At 40.2% G+C, this 17,435-nt stretch overlaps 2 protein-coding genes across 6 annotated transcripts in view; one reads left to right on the top strand and one right to left on the bottom strand.

Moving 5' to 3' along the window:
* The window catches only part of LOC117557158 (myosin-11-like), a 78,786-nt gene that overhangs the window by 40,152 nt on the left and 21,199 nt on the right, over positions 1–17,435 (top strand). For 2 of the 5 annotated variants that reach the window (XM_034232854.1, XM_034232857.1), the window contains exons 3-10: positions 997–1,408; positions 2,215–2,445; positions 4,217–4,529; positions 7,524–7,694; positions 14,230–14,386; positions 15,480–15,507; positions 16,561–16,660; positions 17,371–17,406. In XM_034232854.1, the coding sequence (XP_034088745.1) occupies positions 4,365–4,529; positions 7,524–7,694; positions 14,230–14,386; positions 15,480–15,507; positions 16,561–16,660; positions 17,371–17,406 (657 nt within the window). In that variant the 5' untranslated portion in view covers positions 997–1,408; positions 2,215–2,445; positions 4,217–4,364. Of the gene's footprint in view, positions 1–996; positions 1,409–2,214; positions 2,446–3,140; positions 3,192–4,216; positions 4,530–7,523; positions 7,695–9,690; positions 9,714–14,229; positions 14,387–15,479; positions 15,508–16,560; positions 16,661–17,370; positions 17,407–17,435 lie in introns of those variants that run through there. The other 3 variants (XM_034232856.1, XM_034232855.1, XM_034232858.1) reach the window with 3 other exon arrangements.
* cunh11orf88 (chromosome unknown C11orf88 homolog) lies at positions 821–1,495 on the bottom strand. Its single transcript, XM_034232861.1, has one exon. It carries the CDS (start codon positions 1,450–1,452, stop codon positions 988–990), a length of 465 nt encoding a protein of 154 aa, XP_034088752.1. The 5' UTR covers positions 1,453–1,495; the 3' UTR covers positions 821–987.

Here is a 17,435-nt window from a genome sequence, read left to right as displayed (position 1 = left end):
GGGCTTTATTGCATTTCTACACTGGAACTGCTACTTTCATTCAAGTAAAGGATCAGAAAAAAGCATATCAATAAATGATAAGTAGCTCCACCTTTACCAACTACAACACTAAAGTGATGTAATTATAACCCAATATTGCTATTCTAAAATGGCCCATTTTGTAAAATAAATACTATTACTTTTGATACTTTAAGTACATCTTGATGTTAATACTTTTGAACTTTTTTTGTAATGAATTTAAATGTGTACACTGTGGAACTGTAATTTATTTTCACTAAATTAAGTAAAATATCTAGATCAGGGGTGTCCAAACTTTTTCAACGAGGGCGATACAGAAAAATATACGAAGGGCTGGGCCACTCACTAGAGGTGAGGTGTATTGCCTCATAAGGTCAGTTATAAGTTGGAAAAATCAATCCAATGTAGGTCAATTATTCTTGATACTTGAAGAAAAAAACAGCCTATACATAACTGCTCTCCATAGGGTTTCATTTATTTTGTTAGCAGCTCATTCCTTAAAACAGAAGCTTCAGATTGCTTATAATAAGAGGAAATACAAAGGGTATATTGCAAGGTTGTTAGGCTATGTACATTTGTTATTGGGCTCTTTTCTCATCAACTAAGATTAGTTAGAAAATGTTTTCAATTTATTTGAAAATTGGGCTTGTTAACACATGAATACAGTGTAATATTATTGAACATATATTTTGAAGAAGTACAATATAAGACAAGCAGAAGTTTATTATACTCAAGTCATTTTGAATTTGCTGAGGGCCAATTCAAAATGGTCCGCGGGCCACATTTGGTCCCCGGGCCGTAGTTTGGACACCCCTGATCTAGACACTTCTTTCACCATTAATATCTAGGACAACTTGCATTTTGAAATATGCCTTAACACCAGACTATAAAGTTACATACAGGTATAACTTGATTAACTTAAAATATATGAGCCAATAAAGAGTATTTTAATAAGTCTAAAAAGTATTTTTACTGCAGTTGCTTCACCAGCTCCTCGTCAGTGACAGAGTCTGGAGGTTTTTGCAGATTCAACATGTTCTCCCTGCCGAGCTTCAGCTTCGGTTTGAAGCCCACCGAGAGCAGCTCCTTCTGGATCCTCTGATCCCTCTGCCGGCTCAGCAGAGTGAGTATCTCCCGCCTCTGGTCGGCCATGGCGGCATACCGCTGCCTCTCCTCCCGTCTCTGACGGAGAGCAGACACGCTGGGCGGCTGTGGGGCCGGGGCGGAGGGCTTGGGACCGGCGCTGCTGCTGCGCTGCGGCCGGTACACCGGCAGCCTCTGGCGGATGTCTGCGGACACCAGCCGGGACTCCAGCGGCGGCAGGAGGGACAGCGAGCTCCACAGCTGCCGGGCATGGGACACATCCTCTGGAGAAGAGCCGTCAAACACGGTGAAGCATTTATCTAAGTCCTCCTGCTCAACCGATGCAGACATTTTAATTGTCTTACAGAAAAGTGTTAAAAAGAAACTTGAAGCAAGTGCATTTACCTGTTGTTTGGTAGTCATTAGTCACCATGGAAACAAGACATCGCATAAACCTTTCAAAATAAAAGTACGTTAGGCCCATAGTATGTTAGTTAACTTGATTTCCCCTTAAGACAACTGAGTTTACTCAAAAATATCGTTTTCAGTATTCGTAATATAACGTTTATAATACTTACATATTTGTTCAGCAGGATGTTCTCCACATTAACACCGTTTATTATTATAATTGTTTAAGCTACAGTTCACTAAGTTAAACAAATTAGGCCTACATCTCGGCCCTTGACTTAACATTCACCACCCTGTCCACTCTGGCGGATCTGTTTTAGTAATGACCGGCTTCACATATCCCTTTTGGTTTGTAAGTAGGCCTATAGGCCTACTTTTAACGATATTTGGGAATTAGCCGATATTAAATGATATCTTAGTGTAGCCTATGTTGTAGGCTATAGTCGTTTGTGTAAGTGTTAAATGATTATGTGGAAATCAACAATCAATCAATCAACAATCAACAGCTGGCAAATGAATGTTTTGAAGCATGAATTGAGTTAAACTGTAAACGTACAAAATAAGAGTTAAATTATCGGAAACTTAATGTTGTTTTAAGTACACTGCTTGAGTGAATTTAACAGCCAATAATAATAACAGAAACAATTGCTCAATATCAGAAAAAACCCAAATTCTGTTTAGAACATTTATGCTTTTGTTTTGAAGGCAAACCTCTCCTGCTTCTGTGATTGGCTGACTGGACGTCTCTGCCAACTTTGGAAACGAGGTGGGTCGCGCGCGCTGCTGCTCCACCCCCAGGTGTCGCGGGCCGGTTTAAATAGTGAGAAAGGAGGAAGGACATGATCATCATCATCATCAGTTCATTTACCTGACATGATATTCTCATTTCCCTGGAGTGGAGTCTGCATCCTGCACTGAGAACTGAAGAACTGCACAGTGAGTACAAATACTTAATTTATTCATATATTATATACTTTTTATACGACCATATTTCATACAGAAGACAAGGGCAGGCTAATACTCCCATGTAATGAATTCAGCTGAAATAACCTGCTGAATTCATTTTAATGTGTAAAAAAATAACTTGTTTGAATATAAAAGTTATGTCACTTTTAGAGAAATATGTGACAATATTAATTAATTATTAATAGAGTTGTTAATTAAGTAGATATGAACATTGATTTAAAAAACCAGTAGCCTGCTACATTATCCTGAATTTCTTGTAGTGTTAAATGGTTAACACTTCTTGGTATTTGGATCATTATGGAGGATCATTGACCTTCACTTAAATCATTAAATGTCTCAGTAAAAATGTCAGAAATCTTCATTAGAGATTCCTGCTCACATACCTACTCTGTTGTGCGTGCACGCCTGTGCCACCCTTGGGTGCACCTTGTGACATGTCACCATTTTGGTGTAAACGGTGAGCTTGGCTGGACACATGAGCCACACCTTATAAGGTAGTATGCCTGCTAAGTACCGTAGCATCCCTCTTTGGGCTACCAAAGCTACCAGGAGCAAAGGGGTTAGCCAAACATGGGCATTCCAGCATGGCAGCCGAGTTGTTTGATTATAGGTATTATCTTCTGTGTGCTGCTTTTCATGTTTTATTGCCTGCTCTTCCATCGGAGGTCAACGCAGCCTTGTGACCTGCAGGCAGAGGCAGAGAAGAGGATAAGGGAGTAAGTAGCTCATTGTGAACCTGTAGGGAAATGCACTGAGGCAGTTATCTGCAGTAATGTGTCATAAATGTAAATTAAATTAAGAGTGAAAGTCGGATGCAAAAAGGCAGCAGTTTGAGAGACGAGGATGTGTTTTATGATGCTGGTTTGTCCTCTGTGTGATGTGTTGAAAAACTATCCTCCTCTGTTGGATGATAATTGAGCTCTTTAAATCTTACACTGATTAAGTACTAATTCAAATAGTTTTGAAGAGTTGTTGGGTTAGGTTGTTTTTTTTTTGCTCACTGTATGCTTCCAGCTCTCTAATCACACCTAATTAACCAAGGAAGTTTTTGAGTGTTAAATCCTTGATATATATTAAAATATATTTATTTTCACGAGGCTTTAACTTTGATTGTTTATTCTTAAAGCATAAATATAAAATGTTACAAAGAAATACTTGAAACTAACGGTCAACGTTTTTTGCTTACTTTTTTTAGGATCAGTTTTCTTCGGTCCGCAAGACTTTTCACAACACTTTGTTAGTGAATTCATATTTTATTACAGTACAAGTTCATTTTACAGCACATTTTTAACAAAAGCAACTCAACGTGCTACCAATAAATCATAAAAAAGGCCCAAAAAGATTTTTCAAGAAAACATAAGAAATACTGTAAGCTTTAAGTAGGGCAAAAGAATACAAATGGAAGTTAATAAGGTATTAATTCAAGAAAAACTATAAGAAATTGTTTTCTGGGAAATCTGATTATTTTCTTTTTTGCTTGAATAAGAGATCAATACCAGTTTCGTGTCTGTACAGCACTGTATGTATGAAGCTACCACCAGCAGCCGATTAGCGTAGCATACATACAGCTGGTAAACCGGGGACTGCGGGGTCACCAGCACCTAGAATTGTTGTTTCACAAGAAATTATGTGTTCAACTATTTTTTTTATAGCAGCAATGATTTTCAGGATTCTGCTGCTCCTGTTGTCATGTTGTGGTTCACGTTTTCAGCTATTTTGATTATGTGGTGTGTTATGTCAGTAGGCCAGAAGTCAAACCGAGGTCAGAGGTCAACCCGACTCCCATCGACCCACCAGAGGCCGACCCAGTCGTCAGTACCGACCCAGACCCCACAGCCTCTGAATCTGAGCCTGAGATCGACTCGACTCCTGACGCTGAAACCTCCAACATGGCTGACCCGGCCCCCGACGACAGCAAGTTCCTCTTCCTGGATAACGACTTCCGCAACAGTGGGGTGGCGCAGGCGGATTGGTCCGCCAAGAAGATGGTGTGGATCCCGTCGGAGAAGGAGGGCTTTGAGACCGCCAGCATGAAGGAGGATAAGGGGGACGAGGTAAAGGACGCCAGTAGAGATAATCCAACTGTAGTCGCATAACTGCATACCAAGTACTCTGATTCTTTACTGCTGAGGAAAAGTAGAAATAACACATTCTAAATATACACCAGCTTGGCAATATGGAGCCAATGTAAGGTACTTGGTAGAATATTATTTCATCATATCATATCAGTAACAAAAAAAGGGTTAGGTAAAAGGTAGAGTTCAGTTAAAAATACAATATTTGCCAATAATTGCGAACCGTTTTAAAATCAATTAATTTGAGAAAATTGATTTACGGCTCTTAAGCCCAATTGCCCCCGCCCTTAAGAGGTTAAATGAGAGGATTTTAAGCTTTTCATTTTCATATATTATAGGTTACTTAATATTTTGGGGTTTCTGGACATGAAATTGCAATTTTTGGGAAAATGAGGTACCATTACATTACATTGCATTTAGCTGACGCTTTTATCCAAAGCGACTTACAATAAGTACATTCGACCAGGAAGACACAACCTTGAAGAAAACAGAATCATATAAGTACATCAGGTTTCATAGAGCCAAACATTTCAAGTGCTACTCAACTGGCTATAGATAAGCCAGTCCTTTATTAGTATATAAGTGCTTTGTTAATAAATCTATCGCTCGAAGTGGAGTCGAAAGAGATGAGTTTTCAGTTTGCGCCGGAAGATGTGCAAGCTATCTGCTGTCCTGATGTCAATGGGGAGCTCATTCCACCATCTTGGAGCCAGGATAGCAAACCCACGTGTTTTTGCTGATGGGAACTTGGGTCCCCCTCGCAGCGAGGGTGCAGCGAGTCGTTTGGCTGATGCAGAGCGTAGTGCACGCGCTGGGGTGTACGGTTTAACCATGTCCTGGATGTACGAAGGGCCAGATCCATTCGCAGCATGGTAAGCAATTACCAGTGTCTTGAAGTGGATTCTAGCAGTTACCGGAAGCCAGTGAAGGGAGCGGAGGAGCGGAGTGGTGTGGGAAAATTTAGGAAGGTTGAAGACCAGACGAGCCGCTGCATTCTGGGTGAGCTGCAGAGGTCGGATGGCACATGCAGGTAGACCAGCCAGGAGGGAGTTGCAGTAGTCTAGGCGTGAGATGACGAGAGCCTGGACCAGAACCTGCGTCGCTTTCTGTGTCAGCTGGGGACGTATCTTCCTGATGTTGTAAAGCGTGTATCTGCAGTAACGGGTTGTAGCAGCGATGTTTGCAGTGAAGGACAGGTTGTTATCTAGGGTCACACCCAGATTCCTTGCAGTCTGAGTCGGGGAAACAACTGAGGTGCCGATGTTGATTGTTAGGTCAAGAGTGGGACAATCTTTTCCCGGAAGGAAGAGCAGCTCAGTCATGTCAAGGTTGAGCTTGAGGTGATGAGCAGACATCCGCTGAGAGATGTCAGCTAGACAAGCAGAGATGCGTGCGACGACCTGGGTCTCTGAGCGGGGAAAGGACAGAATTAATTGGGTGTCGTCAGCGTAGCAGTGGTATGAAAAACCATGCGGGCTAATGACTGATCCGAGCGAGTTTGTGTACAGGGAGAAGAGGAGGGGACCAAGAACAGAGCCCTGAGGGACCCCTGTAGTTAATTGACAAGGGTCGGACTCAGACCCTCTCCAAGTCACCCTGTAGGTACGGTCTTTGAGGTATGAGGTGAGGAGGGAAAGTGCAGAGCCTGAAACTCCAAGTTTTTGGAGAGTGCGAAGGAGGATCTGATGATTCACCGTGTCGAATGCAGCAGACAGGTCCAACAGGATGATGACAGAGGAGAGGGATGCTGCTTTGGCAGTGTGCAGTTCCTCAGTGACAGCAATGAGAGCAGTTTCTGTGGAGTGACCTGCCTTGAAACCAGACTGGTGCGGATCCAGAAGGTTGTTCTGATGGAGATAACAGGAGAGTTGTTTAAAGACAGCGCGTTCAAGTGATTTAGACAGGAACGGGAGTAGGGAGACAGGCCTGTAGTTTATAACATCTGACGGGTTGAGAGTGGGTTTCTTTAGGAGAGGGTTTACTCTTGCCTCCTTGAGACTGTTTGGAAAGTGACCAGAAGTTAGAGAAGTGTTGATGAAATGGGTGAGAAACGGTAGAATATCAGGAGCGATAGTCTGAAGGAGGTTTGAAGGGATATGGTCCAGAGGACAGGTGGTAGGGCGGGCAGAGGTAATGAGGGTAAGAACCTCACTTGGAGAGAGAGGGGAAAAGGAGGTAAGTGTGTTGGTGGAAGGAGGGTCTGGTGACCCAGCGGTGAGTAAAGGTGAGTCAGAAAAAGAAGAGCGAATATCATCAACCTTTTTTTCAAAGTGGGTAACAAAGTCGCTTGACAGAAGTGAGGAGGGGGGAGGGGCTTTTGGAGGGTCCAAGAGGGTGGAGAAGATGGAAAATAGTTTTTTGGGATTGGAATAGGAAGATTGGATCTTATCTTGAAAGAAAGTGCTTTTTGCCTGAGAGATTGAAGCAGAGAAAGAGGAGAGGAGAGCCTGATAGGTTAGGAGGTCGTCACGGTGTTTGGATTTCCACCGTTTCCGCTCTGCTGCCCTAAGGACGGTTCTATTAGCACGCAGCGCATCATTTAGCCAGGGAGCATACCATTAATTTAAATAGTTATCGGCACATTAATCGATTTTGGAAAATAATCGGTAGTTGCATTAAGCAGAGACTAAAGTGCAGAACTTCAGAAAATGTTGAAATGGTCATATAACAATAACAAAATTCAAGGTTTTAATGTTCATTGGCAAAAATCTGATATTTTTCCAAAAATATTTTTTGTTTGTGTTTATCTGTATTTATTTTTTTCAATCTGTTGGTACAACATTTATTTAATTAAAAACATTAGCGGAATCTGTTGAACACTGAAGTTGCATCTTGTGATGTGATTTTTTTGTGTTAATCTTTTTCTTATTTTGAACATTCAGTTTTTATGGAAAATGTTGGAAACAATAAGGTCTTAAATGACAACACAGAGGCAGGCAAAGCTTTGATTCCTGGGTGTGTTTTGGGCTGCAGGTGGTGGTGCAGCTCTCTAACGGTCAGAAGGTGACGGTGAACAAAGACGACATCCAGAAGATGAACCCGCCCAAGTTCAGCAAGACGGAGGACATGGCCGCACTCACCTTCCTCAACGAGGCCTCCGTCCTCCAGAACCTGCGGGAGAGATACTTCTCCAGCCTCATCTATGTGAGCCACACACACACACACACACACACACACACACACACACACACACACACACACACACACACACACACACACACACACACACTTAGAATTGTCAGAAAGTTATCAAGGAACATACAACATTAAAAAAACACGATTTTGCAGGATAAGATGAGCCAATAAATACAAATACATTTTTTTTTAACTCAAAGGATAATCATAGTATAATCCAGTTCAAAATGTTTATCCTAAAATGTATCATAGGGGATTAAATAAATCATATGTGCAAGAAGAAGGAAAAATGACATGAAGAAACCAAGGATTACTTTCCATAAAAAGAAAGCATGAACTCAGAGTTACGGGAAATCAAATAACATTTCTTAAACAATAGTGCCGTATTGATGTCTCGAGGATGACTCCTCTCTGGATAAAAGTGAAACAATGAAAGTTACATACAAATCTAACTGATGTTATCTCTGTGGAAAAAGAAAGAGAAGCAGCTCTTTTATATCTACATGTAAAACCTAAATATGAGGACTAAAAAGAAGCTTCCTAAGCCAGAGGTAACCGACTGCTTTTGTTCTCCTTATAAACCCACACAGACTCCACTTTTAGGTGAAAAAGTCCTTGTTCAGGGACTGTGTGCAGGCGCTATAGACTCAGGATGTACTGAGAGGATCAAGGGCTTATGGTTTTTATTTTTTCAGTCTTACAAAGTCTAATAAGGTAGGGCGATGTAAAATAAAAAAAGCCACGCTGATGCATCTAATACAGACGGCCATGAAGATAACTGCAGGTTAGGAACTGAAGTCCCTCCGCTCCATATATGAGCAGGCCAAACCTGAGCACCCAAAAACAATATTATAGTGTGAACTGTGCATTTTAGAGGTGATCCCACAATGTAAAGTAAATACATGATTGAGAACCACCTAAACCTGGATTCCAAATCAAACAGGATGCAGGGTTTGAATTCAAACTGAAAGCAGTCATTTTAATGTTTTTTTTGTGCATGATATTAAAGTTTTGGAGGCTGTGCAGTATGTCAGAAAAGCTTGTGTAAACTATTCATATGAGATTTTAAGGTTTAAAATATATGATTTATTTATGTGTCATTTTGTTCTCAGTTAATCTAAAGCAAATGTTTTGATTTGTTGACAAATTAATTTCCTTTTCTGTAGAAAATGGTGAAAAATTTCCAAAACCCAAAAGATACTTACTTAAGGCACAATTAAACCAAAACTAACAAAAGGCACCAGAGGAAAAGAGAAAACAAGAGGAAATGTTTAGGAAAACCTGCTCGTGCCAAATGAGGGGCTCAGCAATCTGACACCTTTAAACAAGGAAGGAGAAGGCAGGAAAAGTACCAAACTACTGAAATAACTGTACCTTTCACCCGGTCCTTTAATGTGTTGGTGGATTGATGGATTACCGAACAGTCCTATGAGGCACAGGTCCAGGGCGCCTTGGCCTGGACTGAAAAAAAGTCCACAAAGCAACTACAACAGAGTACAACATTATGTGTACAGTACCTTGCTTCTTCGTAGGACAGATGCTGCAGCCTTTTGCATGTATGTCTGCCCATGGAGAGGTTCAAAGTAAAGGAAACAAACAAGATAAAGCTGACATAATTGTATAGGAAAACACGTTCTGAGGATGTATTGATATGAAACTTAAAACTAACATTAATACACAAAGCATTTTTGACGTGTCTATTACACCATGTCCTACTATGTTCTTGGAAAATCATGATATAAGGAGGACAGTGTTCCAGGACAATCTGTTCAGCAGAGTGTGTTTATCACTTTTAACCAGTGTTGGGACTAACGCGTCACACAGTAACGCGTTACTGTAACGCGTTACTGTAACGCGACTACTTTTTGTGGTAACTAATAAAGTTACTGTGATTTCAATGTGTGCGTTACTGCGTTATATTATGTGATGGAACTGAACCGAATCTCCCTGCGGATGTAATTTACAGGCGAATACAGCGATGTCCTCTCACAGCACCATGGAAAAATGAAAGCGTGGTAACTTTTCAGGGTAAGCCAATCAGAGACACAGTTGGGCGGGTCTTGCCTTATGGGGAAAATACACACACACACACGAACACTTGCTAATGCTAACACACACACAGTGGCGGCGCCAGATATTTTCTCTAGGGGGTGCTGTGGGGTAGCTTGACGTTTCATAGAGGGTGCTCAAACATTTAGGGTTTTCCATTAATGCACCAGCGCTACAGTTGAATGTTCTACTGCAACACTCCCCACACACACACACAGTGCACCCGCGACTGTTACAATGAAGGCTCGATAATCAGCTCACGGCATATAGGCAGGGGTAAAGTGCTATTTTTACAAGTGGGGAGCGGACCTCACCTCCTCTAGGAGGGTCCTCACCTCCTCTAGGGGGGTCCGGGGGCTAGCAGCCCCGGGAAGATTTTTTTTTTAAATATTGAAGTTAAAAGCATCAATCTGGTGCACTTTGAGAGCAACATTAAGAGATCTATGGATACATCTCAACACCCATACGAAACAGAACTGTCAACAGATTTTCTATTTCTTTATAGATATTTTACAAATCACTCCCCTTTTAAAACAAACCGTTTGAGACCCACTGAGATAACTAGACTAAAGTTAACTATCTAAACACTGAGAGAGTCCTTTACTTCACCTGAGTTGAGGTTACCTGAGACTCTCCGTCTGACAGGAGAGAGTTCTCCCTCCACCTTGTTGTTGAAAAAGCTCCTTATATCCGTTAGCTTGGCTAGCTAGCACCAGATGCTAACCACAACGATCTCCGGTAGATACCCACTGGTGCGCGAGGCGAGCTCTCTCGCGCACGCACGCACACAAAATGGCTCGTGCCACACACACACACACACACACACACACACACACACACAGAGCAGGGCTTGAATGAAACACAGAGACCCAGAAGTAAGCTACTTGTACTCACGAGGCCTATTATGTGCAGAATCCCTCTCGCTTTCAGTTGGTTTTGATTGAGTGTCCACACGTGGTCGTTTAAGGACTAAAAAACGATCAATTTTTCACTTTGCTGTTAGCAAATCATTTGGCGCTCTAGCTAACAGGAAGTCAATCAAGTGTCACAAAGTAATTTAGCCTATGGGTAGGTCAAAAATCGAATGGGTGCTGACCATTGGCCTAATCATATCACCTGTGTTGGCTTTATGTTTTTGGTCAAAAATGTGTTTGTTTCACATATGCATTGATGTAATCAATAATATTTCTAATTTAATTTAATAAAAATAATAATAATAATTTTCGAAAAAAAAACAAAACACATATTTCTTGGGGGTGCTTAGGGGGTGCTTTGGCAATCCTGGGGGGTGCTTCAGCACCCCCTAGCTCCCCCCTGGCGCCGCCCCTGCACACACACACAGGGGCGCCGTAAGGGGGTGAAAAGTTAGGACGATACTAAGGGCCCGTGACTGACAGGGGCCCCAAAAATTGTAGAAAATTAAGAAAAAATGTTTAAGTAACCTTTCATCAATCATCAATAATTAATATTAATATAACATTATATTGATAATGTACTCACTAAACTTACGATTAATTTAACCTTTTTTGTTCGAAAAGTTAATTATCCAAAGCCTCTGTACACCCCCTCTATTTACATGTAATGGTTTGGTCCTGTCTCCAAACGCTGTGCGGCACCGCATTTTCTAGCAGAGTGAGAGCAGCATGTGAGCAGGGATACGAGTACTTACGTGTGTACGATGTCTCAACGACTAACAAAGTCAGGCTTTCAAAAAAGAAAATAAAGGAGAGAAAGACAAGAGAGAGCGACAGTATGTCACCCAGTTTTGCTCTGATTTAGCACCACCATCAGGCGTTTTCATTTCCATTTCCGTTTTGTTGTCCATTTACACTTTAATACCCACTTATTTTGTAGTTGGTATGTATATTTAATTAGAAAATCTGCTGCTTATGTTATTTTTTTTGTGATATCATTTTATAAATGATAATAATGGTGTTAATGTTCACTTTATTTTAATTTAAGTGGTCATGTATATTTAAGTTATATTTATTTTTGATTTATGAATGTTCCATTCAAAAATGTTATTAAAAAGGCATGTACACCATAAAAGATGTCAGGAATGTTAGTGTTATATCAAATAGTGAATTCTACTGCAGCAGAATGTTGCAGTAGAATTTGCAGTCTTCACAGTGTTATATTTTCACTGCTCAGTGTCAGTAAATATTGTGCAGTTAGCAGAGGTGGGAGTAAGTCCTACATGTGCAAGTCATGAACAAGTCTCAAGTCTTGACCTACAAGTATCAAGCAAGTCCCAAGTCACTGTGGTGAGAGTCAAGCAAGTCAAGTCATTGCTCAGGTCAAGCAAGTCAAGTCAAGTCATACAAAATTCTGATGAATAAGCCCAGTTTCCGCATTTAAATCAGTTCAAAGACAGTGATTATGAAAATGGATTCAACCCACACTATGATCTTCATTACATACACAGTTAATCATTTGAAATCTAATTTAGACCGATGACAATCATATTAGATTCATATTAACCCTAGAACTGCAGACAATAGAGCTAGGACTCAAAAAGTCTGTTCAAAAAGGCAGAATTTCAGGTAAGAAAATCATATATGGCTTTTGCCATTACACATATTTAATTTAAATTTCTGTTAACACTAGAACCACCAACAGCGTCAGCACCTACATAGATATCATTTTCAAATAATTTAATTTGTTCCTCTTCATCATTTCCTTATAAAATAAGTAGATTTAAAACACACTTAATTGGGTTCATTTAGAAATGGCTTCAGTTTATCATAGCAGATCAAAAAGTTCAGATTCATTTTACAATAAATCAAGGAATGATGCACTTCTACAAACAAAACAACATAATTAAAACATTTAAACAAACTACTAAAAGTAGAACTACATTATTCAAAAGTGTACAGTAACTTCTGATAATAACACAGGGGAAATAAACAAGGCATCTCTTTTCCTCTCTCTCTCCCCCTCTCCTGACAGCCTGTCAGTATCAGGGTTAGTCAAAACGAATCCCTTGGCGGTTCTAGTGTTCATTTACCGTTTTGTCTTCTCTTTGCAATGCTTAATCGATTTGAAACCAAGTCTAACGTAGCTTAAACTTAACGTTAGCTTTCTAGCTAACACAACACATGCACATGCATTTCTCTGTGGTTATTTTTGTAGTGACGAATTAAGTTGGATGTTGTGGTGGTCGTGTCACTGATCTTTATGCCGCAGACCCTGCATACCGCTGTTCTCTTCTTATTACCGTCATCGACAACATCATCCTTGAATCCAAACTTCACTATTTTTGGAGTAAAGCTAGCCGCTGCCATGTTAACTGAGACTCCTGCCTTCTAATGGGTTTGCGCGCATGGCGCTATAATCACGTTTTTCGAAAAAACTAAACGTAATATCTCACTACAAAAACAAAAGCAAATATTTAATTTTAAACAGTCAAGTCCTTTCAAGTCATCTGTCTCAAGCTTAAGTCAAGTCTCAAGTCATGAATACCAAGTCAAAGTCAAGTCAAGTCTTTTATCAATGTTAGTCAAGCAAGTCTCAAGTAAAAAAATATGCGACTCGAGTCTGACTCGATTCAAGTCATGTGACTCGAGTCCCCACCTCTGGCAGTTAGTATTGGACTACAAGATAGATGCAAGCCTGTACAGGTAGAGTTATTTAAAGCATAAATGAGTCGGTTGGGTTCTGGAGGTGTGGTTACAGCATTGTGCTTGGTTTGCGTGGCCTGTGCCTGGTGGTGGGGCCCAATGAGATATCTTTTCATGGGGCCCAAAATCCATGGCAGCGCCCCTGCACACACACACACACACACACACACACACACACACACACACACACACACAGCAATGCCCACCAACACACACACACACACACAATGGCAGATGCAAGTATCAGCGAGAGCAGCAGCGCATTTGCAACTTGGAAATATAACCACTATTTTCAGTTTGTGGGGATAAAGGACGCAAAAAAATATCACGGTAAAATGTAAACTTTGTGCAGGACAAAAAGCATTGTCCACATCGAAAAACAGCAATGCCAATCTCCTGAAGCACCTAAGTAATGTACATGGGGCTATAACACTAGTCGCCAAAGACCCCACCATCTCAACCACCGGCAGTGACCCAGATGGAGCAACACCATCTAAACAGCCAAAAAAACGATTTTTTTAAATCGCCACATGTCACCCAGAGTCAACTAAACCGATTGATTGGCAGGTATGTTGTTGAGGACATGCTGCCCATCGCAACGGTCGAGTGTGTTCTGTTGCCTTCAGATAACTAGTCAGCAGAATACCAGTGAAAGCATTTCATTTTCAATTTTATTGTTATTATTTTTAAAGTAAAGTAAAGTAACTTGTTACATTTATAATTTAGTAACTAATAAAGTAACTAGTTACTTTTTTGAGAGCAGTAACTATAACTATTACTAGTTACTTTTTAAAAGTAACTTGCCCAACACTGCTTTTAACAACCAGAGAGATGATCAGTGCTCTGACGTTGTGACTTCCTCTCTGTTCCCGCAGACATACTCTGGTCTGTTCTGCGTGGTGGTGAACCCCTACAAGATGCTACCCATCTACTCTGAGAAGATCATCGAGATGTATAAGGGCAAGAAACGCCATGAGGTGCCACCGCACATCTACTCCATCACAGACAACGCCTACAGGAACATGATGCAGGGTAACTCTGCGTGTGTGTCAGTGATCAATCATATATATATATATATATATACAGTATATCATCAGCATTCCCACCTTCAACGCTTGTGTCTGAATGATAACCCTTGATTTGTGAAACTTAGCAAAACCTCTTTTGTGAATCGATACAACCATGTATGATATTGACATTCAAAGGGTACATTTACCAGATTACAAAACAATTAACACATATTTTGTCCTTTCTAATGGGAGAAAAAAAAGCCTAAATGTTTTCCCTAGCCACTTAAGCTTACCTTTAAGGGATGGTTTTCATTGGTTCAAGAGGCGGATCTGACCAGATTGAGTGTTTTAAGACATGCCAAAGTGCCCTTCTGTAAGGCACTAGACCGCCGCACTACTCCCTAGGCACTGTATATATTATAACTAACAAAAACACACTTTTCTATGTGAGAGAAAACTATTCTAAATTGCTGGAGTATCCCTTTAGAAGTTAAACATGTTCTGCAATACTGCACTCATTTTGATTTCTAATTACTTTTATGCGAAACCTCTTCGTTATTGTTTTGAAACGTTTAATTCCCTATTTTCTCACGTTTAGAATTTGTAATGTTTAAAAAATGCTGATTCATAGCACAACATGCCTCAAAAACTATCAATGCAACCGTCCTAAGTGAGTGTTTTCCTAGAGTACCTCACCACACAGACACAATAGCCCAGTGAAAGCTGCTTAATGAAAGTTAAATGGTGCAGGGAGCTGCCCTGCCTGGAGCCCCGGAGCGTGCCGCCTCATGGTCCACCGCTGACCTCAGACCAACTGAGTAGTTTCCACTCAGCCCCAGAATAGCCATACATGGAGCAGGCAGACCAGATTACAGCGATGGAGCCCCGCATCCACCTGCTATTTTTAGACCATATGAGTGATGGAGGCTAATCTCCCTCAGGACGAGATTTCCGAGCTGTTTGCTCTCGTGTCCGAGTGAAGAAGCACCGCCTTCAGAGTTCATGTTTGGTGTGTTCAGCCCGGCTTCCACTAATGAGTTCAGCTCAGTCAACATTTCACATTACTTCCCCCTCTTACATCCCTCTCCCCCCTCTGTCTTTCTCTCCCCCCACAGACCGTGAGGATCAGTCTATTCTCTGCACGTGAGTCAAAACACACTAAACCATTTTCCATCACACTGCACCATGCATGTGAGCACACACAGTGTCAATCAATTCAAAGACCTATAGTCATTTCCTGGAATACATGTTCCTGTTTATGTTTTGGGATTTAGATTCCATGTGACTTATTTTGTATGGATGTACGTTCAGGTTTATGTAAGGCTGCAACTAACGGTTAGCACCATTACCAATTCATGTGAAAGCCTTTTTTTTCAATTAGATTATAATGTATTTCTCAAAGTAATTCATCTAGATAATCGCCAAAAGAACGAGATGATTAATTCAACAATGTTTTGGACAGAATTAAAGGCAACAATTCCAAAAATCAATTGATCGTAAAAGTCGTTTTAAAGCAAACATGCTAATCCACTCCAGTTCCAAAGTCCCACATGTTAGTTTGCTATATTCATCAATGAAGAGAGAACTACTAACTATCACCATGAAGTTTACCCGGTTGATTACCCATACAGTATAACAACAGCACTTTTTGTGTTACAAGTTTTGCTTATGCTTACCTAGTGAATTTAGGCAAAAAAACGATGCAGAAACAAAAACACAAAGTTAGAAATATAAACACCTGCATGTGCGTTTTGGAATGTTCCTTTCCACTTGTCAGAAAGAAGACATGGTGTGGAAGTAAAATAGCACACAAACTCAAGAATAGCCAGGGACCCATCCTAGTTCGTAAGTCTTTAAAATGTCAGCTAATATTATTAATAAAAGGCTTTAAATTGTGAAAATTCTTCTTTTGTTACCGAAAAAAGTTTTTAAAATCCCCCAAATAATCAGTTTACTATGATGGAAGACAATAACATGTTTAAGTCAATAAACTATTGAGCATCTATTTGTTGCATCCCTAATCGAATGTTCAGGAACTTTATATTGTCACAATCATCTTTAAAAATACCCTGCTTCAATTAACAGTATTTATTTGGCATTCGGTCTCCATCTTAAACTCTCATTTAATATATCATCTGCCCTCTAATATAATCTATTTACCTACCCCCCCCCCCCCCCCCTCTGTCTGTCCCCCAGAGGTGAGTCTGGAGCGGGGAAGACAGAAAACACCAAGAAGGTGATCCAGTACCTGGCTGTGGTCGCATCCTCGCACAAAGGCAAGAAGGAGGCCAATCCTGTGAGTACTGATTCCTCCAGAAGAAAATGAATCTACATGGAAACTAAACAATGACTTAACACATCTAATAACAAATACAAGTTGAATATATCAGAATATAATTTATAAGAACAACAAAAGTAACTCTTTATAAAAAATGTGTCTTATAATGAGATACATTATCTCCAAAATATTTTAATAAATATCTTAGTAGTGACAATCTTCCCCAGCCGCATTATGTTTTTTAAATGTTTGCCAAATGTTGAAAAAGGGCAGTAGCAGTCACACAACATGTTAATACCCAGAGGTAACTGCTAAGGGTTCTCAATCTGATCCATGTACACTTCGAGGGGTATAATAGTGAATGCTAAATGATATTTCCAATGCATTTTATTTTTAATATGCAGCCTTTTAATGTTGTAATTTCTGTTAACTATTGTTAAATACTAAAAATGTTTTACTGGAAGTACTATACGTAATTACTTTACTGGAAACACTTGAAAATGTTGGTTTGCTTCATGAAGAATGCCTCAATTTAGAAACAATCTGGTTACTATTATAACTAAAAATGGATTCTTCTTACACATCCTCCATAACTCTGATTAAAAGGTTTGTTTATCATCATTTATTAATTTGAGACCCTAAGCAGACACTTTTTAGGGAATGTAACTTTTTAAATGAAGATAAATAAAGTTTCTGACCAGTTTTGTTTTTGTTGTTTCCTGCTTCAGCAGCCACAGCAGCAGCAGGCTGGATCTCTGGCCTACGTGAGTATAACAATTCACACTTTTACATG

This window comes from Gymnodraco acuticeps, unplaced genomic scaffold, assembly GCF_902827175.1.
Source record: "Gymnodraco acuticeps unplaced genomic scaffold, fGymAcu1.1, whole genome shotgun sequence".
NCBI classification, from domain to species: Eukaryota; Metazoa; Chordata; class Actinopteri; order Perciformes; family Bathydraconidae; genus Gymnodraco; species Gymnodraco acuticeps.
Note: the sequence above shows the minus strand (reverse complement) of the source record. Positions and strands in the feature narration are given on the sequence as shown.